We start from the raw sequence: 5,459 nt of genomic DNA, 5'->3' as shown, positions 1-5,459 counted from the left end.
CTTTTCTTTCTTTCTGTTTTATATCACCTCTTTTTTTAACAAAATTAAAATGTTTTACCATATATCACAATAAGTTGTGGCACTACCACATGAATTTCGAATTAGAACACATACAGGCTGTCCCTGAAATCGACGTCCAGTCCAGGTGATCGAGAAGGTTCCAATTGTTATCAGAACTTTACGTTCAATTTTGACTAAGTAAGGTTATCAAAATCAATCTTTAATACAGCGGACAGTACACAATATCTAAATATACCCACAGTCCATCATATCTCTGTCCTTGGTACAATTTCGGCCACTTGAGATTATAAACATTTTGTTTACATCGACTAACTTGTGCTGTAAATAGTTTTTTCCGTTAACCGAACGTCACTCGGTTAATATTTGGTTTAGCTGTTATCTTTCATTATCAATTTGATAGTGCAGTACAGTACAGTCGTGAACTAAAGGGATATTTAATAAGTGTTGAAATTAAATAATAAAATTTTGATATTTTTTCTTGTTGAGAATAAGTTAAAATGCTACGTAGATAATTACTATGAGATGAAGTAGCATTCCTAACTATGTAAAGATAACAACCAACATTTTACAAATAAGAACGTATGATAGAACATTATCAAATCTGTATTTCATTTCTGTAAAAATGTTTTCATAAATCCAGAACGTTTCTTTTTTATTCCGAGAGAAATTTAGTAAAAGGTTTTTTGCGCGTATATCCGTACGAAATTATTCGAATGTGATATAATGCTAGATGAATGAAGTCACTGAGCGAACACTGTTGACACCGGTTGTACCGAGCAAACGCTTTTACCTTATCTTCGTAAAGCCTGGCAGTCCGCAACACCATTGTGTTCACGCCGTACAAAAGTGACAAAAACATGAAATCCATATACATTGTCGGCGTAATCATACTTATGGCAGAAACAGAGTGTTTTATTCAAGACACCACGAGCATTAAAATTTTAGAGGAACAAAGGACACTCTTAAGAAAATTGCAAAATTTCCAAGATCCGAAAGATGAGAAGCCTTTGACGTGGAACGAGATGCTCGCAGACGTATTAGTGAACAGAATAAAGATATTCTCATTCAACAAAGTGAACGAAAACGAAATAATCGAAGATAGTAAGCCGTCAAAGGCGACAAACTTTGTAAGGTCGTACTTCAGCGAGGTGATGTTGTTATTCAAGAATTGTATTTACGATAAATTCGTGACGAAATACGAAGAACCAGGTTATGTGGAGGAAGATTTGGGAACTGACGCACCTGAGGTTTTTGTTACTGATGCTATCGACAGTTTGAATGATGACGTGGAGCTTATAGAACCGAAGTATCATGGGAAGCAAATTGTTGTGGAACCAGAGGGGGCTGAAGACAAGGCTATAGTTGGGTGTCCTGAAGGAACTGAGAAGGATGATAAAGGGAACTGTGTGAAGGCACATTCTCGGCTGCTCATAGCAGTGCCGAGTCAATGCCCGATGGGTTATCGACGTGACCGGTTAGGATTTTGTAGAGCTATGTTCTCCTTTTAGCCTAAAATTGTGAACATCATTTGTGGCAGTGAAAAATATGTGATACTCATGTAATATTAGTTTTTAATTAGTTAGTGAAAGTAAGTGATTAACTAAACAAGTGTAGTGAGAGTGACGTCCATTCTACCGTTTTGCGTCATTATTAAATTTATCTTTTCTAAACAAACAAGCGATGTGTTTACACCGTCAATCTTACTTAAAAATGTGAAATATTTTTGATATGAAACTTCCTGAATATGAATTAGAGATAAAAATACAGTATTGAATTTTATTTTCTTAAACGTATTTAGAGTAATAATACAATTATATTTTGATATTAAATTATTAATCTTACTGTAATATATTTGTTTTTATTACAAAGATGTCCTACTTTTACTATGCGTAATTAAAAAGAGTAACGATGAAGTTTCTAGATCATTATTTTCCATATATTATCTACATTTTGGAACATGTACTTAGTAGATAATATAAAAGCACTTATAGATAGTAAGAAAATACTGTAACTTTGACATTAACTTTGAATTTTATACAGTTTCATTTTTTTGATTAATATTTTTTGAAAATGTTCACGCAAGTGCTTAGCTATATATTAATAGAATAAGAATCTATTAGCTCATTACAAAGTTTAGATTCAAAGAACGAATATCACATCGACAGCCTACTAGGCTTCTTCTCGCACCGAGAAGGTGTGACCATTAATCACCACGAAGTGATCAACGCGGGATGGCAAGAACGACCACCAACACCATAAAACCCCACATACAACATACAAAAACAAAACAAACAACAAAAGATTACCTCAAATAAAAGTCAAGATTATCGAAATTACTAAAGAACGGCCACCAGATACGATCGTTCACCAAACAAGTCTTTTAAATCGGACAGACAATCGGGCGAGTCAATTTCACGGTATGGCGAGCCTCAAAAGAAGGCCGGATATAGGGCCCTACCTGGTTTCCATCGTTTCAAAGAACACTCGATGGCCACAAATTGACTGCTGCCTGAACAGGGTTGTGCACTGTTTACCGATACTTGTTTAACGGAAAATATTTGTTTTTTTTTTAACTTTATTTTGGGATCAATATTAAGGAGTGTCATAAATGTCTGTCATAGTTTTCTGGTTCAAAAATCTGTTTGTTAATTTGTTTTAAATATAATGCCTGTATGGTTGGCGCGGTAACTGGGCAACCGACTGCCGCGCGACATGTAGCGGGTTCAATTCCCGCATGGAACAACTCTTTGTGTGAGCCATAAATTGTTGTTTCGAGCTCTGTGCGTGAACATACAAGATGTTTGTAAACGCAACAGGAGAAAATCCAAGTGTCCACACACTTGATATTTTTCAAAAAAAAATAAGTCACAATTCAATTCAATCCCGAAAGCAATAGGCAGAGAGGAACATAACCATAAAAGTATAATATTGTAATACTCACTATTCACAAGTCATGCTATGAATGCCATGTATAATCTATGCAAGGAGAATCGCCTTATTGTGTATTTTGACAAGAATTTCACCTTTTCTAGAAGATTTTAAAAACCGACAAATACCAATAACACTTTGTTTAAACTGGGAATCGAAGTTGGAACTCCTTGCTCGGCAGTCGCACGTGCAACCACTCTAGCAACGAGGCAGTAATTTTGGTTATTTGTACAAAATCACTGTTTCATAGTTCTAAACAGATGCTTTTCGTTATTAATCGAGATCCGATATTAGGAAGGCCTCAATTTAATTTATTGTCTCTTAATTGGTTCGGGGTGTCACCCCCAGATGGCGCGCTTACGGTTTTACAAAATTTTCCCCTTGCCTGAGCACAGGGTGACAATTTGTTTTTCATTCTTAAGATGTGTAGTACGTCCATAAACAATGATTGCGTTGAGATAAATTCTTTAACTATTTTTCAGCTGTTAGCGTTTTGTTACATACATATTCATGTAAGGTATATACGTCAATTATGCCGACGCACTATAACGGTAATGAACTAATTAGCACCTAGCAGTGAGGTGCCAAGTGGTGCCATTACTGTAACACGCAATAATTAACTTAATAGGTTTCGGAATACTTATAAGCGGCAATACTAGCTATTGATGTAGGTATTTCTATGTACTAAATGTAGAACACTTTTTACACGTTCATACAAAAACTACAACACCATTTAACTGGTCTCAAAATAAAAAAAAAAACTCGGGAACTCGACGTGTGCTCAAAAAACAACATAAATTCACGCAGTAAAATTGATTTCACAGAATTCCCTAGACTTTATGCATATCGGGGGAGAAACGGGGAAAGTTGCAGTAACAAATTGCAGACATCAGTCGTATGTCGCGTTCAGTAATTAGTCAAAACTACTACAACTTTTAATGAGAGCAAGTGAGGAGAGTGGGGCGTAAAGTTCCCGTTTATCGCGACTTTTTGTTCAAGAGGCGCGCGGAAAAGTTAATGTTAGGAAATTGTGTGGGCGGCGTGTGTTTTATGTTGTTTATGAGTTGTGACTTGAGTTGTTCAATAGTGTTCAATAACTGTGGAGAATGCTCAGATTTTGGTTTTTAGAAAGGTAAAACTGAAGTGTCTTCAATTCCTGAGTGAATAGGTTGCAGGACGCTCCGGACATCTGCATCATAGTTTAGTAACTAGGCGAGATAATGACCAAACGCTCATCGCGTGAAAATTAAATAAGAAAAATAAGTAAAAAAGTAAAATAAGAAAATTGAGAGTGCACCTGTATTGGGACATAATAGGATTCCATGCTGATATTTGGACTTAAAAAGATTCCATGCCTACCTCTGTGCTTTAAAACCGTTATCGAAATTAGGTTTATAACAAATATAATAATAACTTATACAACAAGTACATAAACACGGCATTACTACAAACTACTAATTCCCAATAATCTTCAATCATTCAATTAACAGAACGTTAACTCCGAAACAATTAGATGTCCCGCAATCCGAACTGAACTTTAGTTTTCCAGCAACACGCGAGATGGCGACACTGTGTCGGTATTAACTTCGGTATCAGTTCACAGAGTACGCCACTGTGACACTGTGCCTTGTGTGTCAACATTCGGGATTCGGGTAAAGTTACGCGTTGCAAACTTAGCGAAACGCAGGTGCTAATTACGACTTTACTGTCGCCATTGACCAGTGATCCTTGAACCACCCCCTCCTCCCCAAGGCCTCGGTTTAAACAGAACTGTGTACAACAACCGCCATGTTTAGCTAATCAGGGGTCTGGATAAACTGGTGGACGTGATCCCCGGTAATGTTATAGAGCGTGTATAAATTAACAAGAGTTTAGTATTAGTGCTTGTTGTTTGTTGAATCCTAGATAGACTACACTTATGGATAATGTCTAGGACGATAGGGTCATCAGACTATACTGCCTGTATTTAAACTACTAAAATATTAGGTACCGAATAGTGAAAAAGCGTCGTAGTGGCCCGAAGGTTTAAGACGCCCGCTTCTCATGCATGAGAGTGCGGGTTCGAAACTTACCACTGGGAAGTATCAATATAACTTTTGCAAAGTTATATCTACTTTCTAAGAATATTTAGACACCACTGACAAACGGTAAAGAAAAACATCGTGAGGAAACCTGCGCTTATAACTTCTAATTATAAGTTTGAAATCAACAACGCGCATTGAGCAGGCGTGGTGATTAATGCTCAAACCTTCTCTGTATGAGAAGAGGCATTTGGCCAACAGAGGCCACTTATAGGCTAATGATGATGATGAGTGAAAATTATTAGGTCCTTGCATTTTTGTTTGTTTGCACAATAGTTACATAATAATATGTCGTATAACAGACATTGTTTCCAAATATCTAGTTTCAATATACAACCAAAGGCATTTATATTGTTTCTTTCGTTTCCTTACATTTTTTCACTTTCAAATACCTATGTAACTAAACCCCGTACATAGTGCACACCCTTT

The 5,459-nt window shown here is 36.4% G+C and overlaps 1 protein-coding gene across 1 annotated transcript; it reads left to right on the top strand.

The window, feature by feature from the left end:
* Nucleotides 1-781: 781 nt before the first annotated feature.
* Nucleotides 782-1,868, top strand: LOC118269728 (uncharacterized). Its single transcript, XM_035584991.2, has one exon. It carries the CDS (start codon nt 879-881, stop codon nt 1,527-1,529), a length of 651 nt encoding a protein of 216 aa, XP_035440884.2. The 5' UTR covers nt 782-878; the 3' UTR covers nt 1,530-1,868.
* Nucleotides 1,869-5,459: the final 3,591 nt, after the last annotated feature.

The sequence above is a fragment of the Spodoptera frugiperda genome, chromosome 30 (genome assembly GCF_023101765.2).
Source record: "Spodoptera frugiperda isolate SF20-4 chromosome 30, AGI-APGP_CSIRO_Sfru_2.0, whole genome shotgun sequence".
Lineage (NCBI taxonomy): Eukaryota > Metazoa > Arthropoda > Insecta > Lepidoptera > Noctuidae > Spodoptera > Spodoptera frugiperda.
This window is presented reverse-complemented; position numbering and strand designations above follow the sequence as displayed.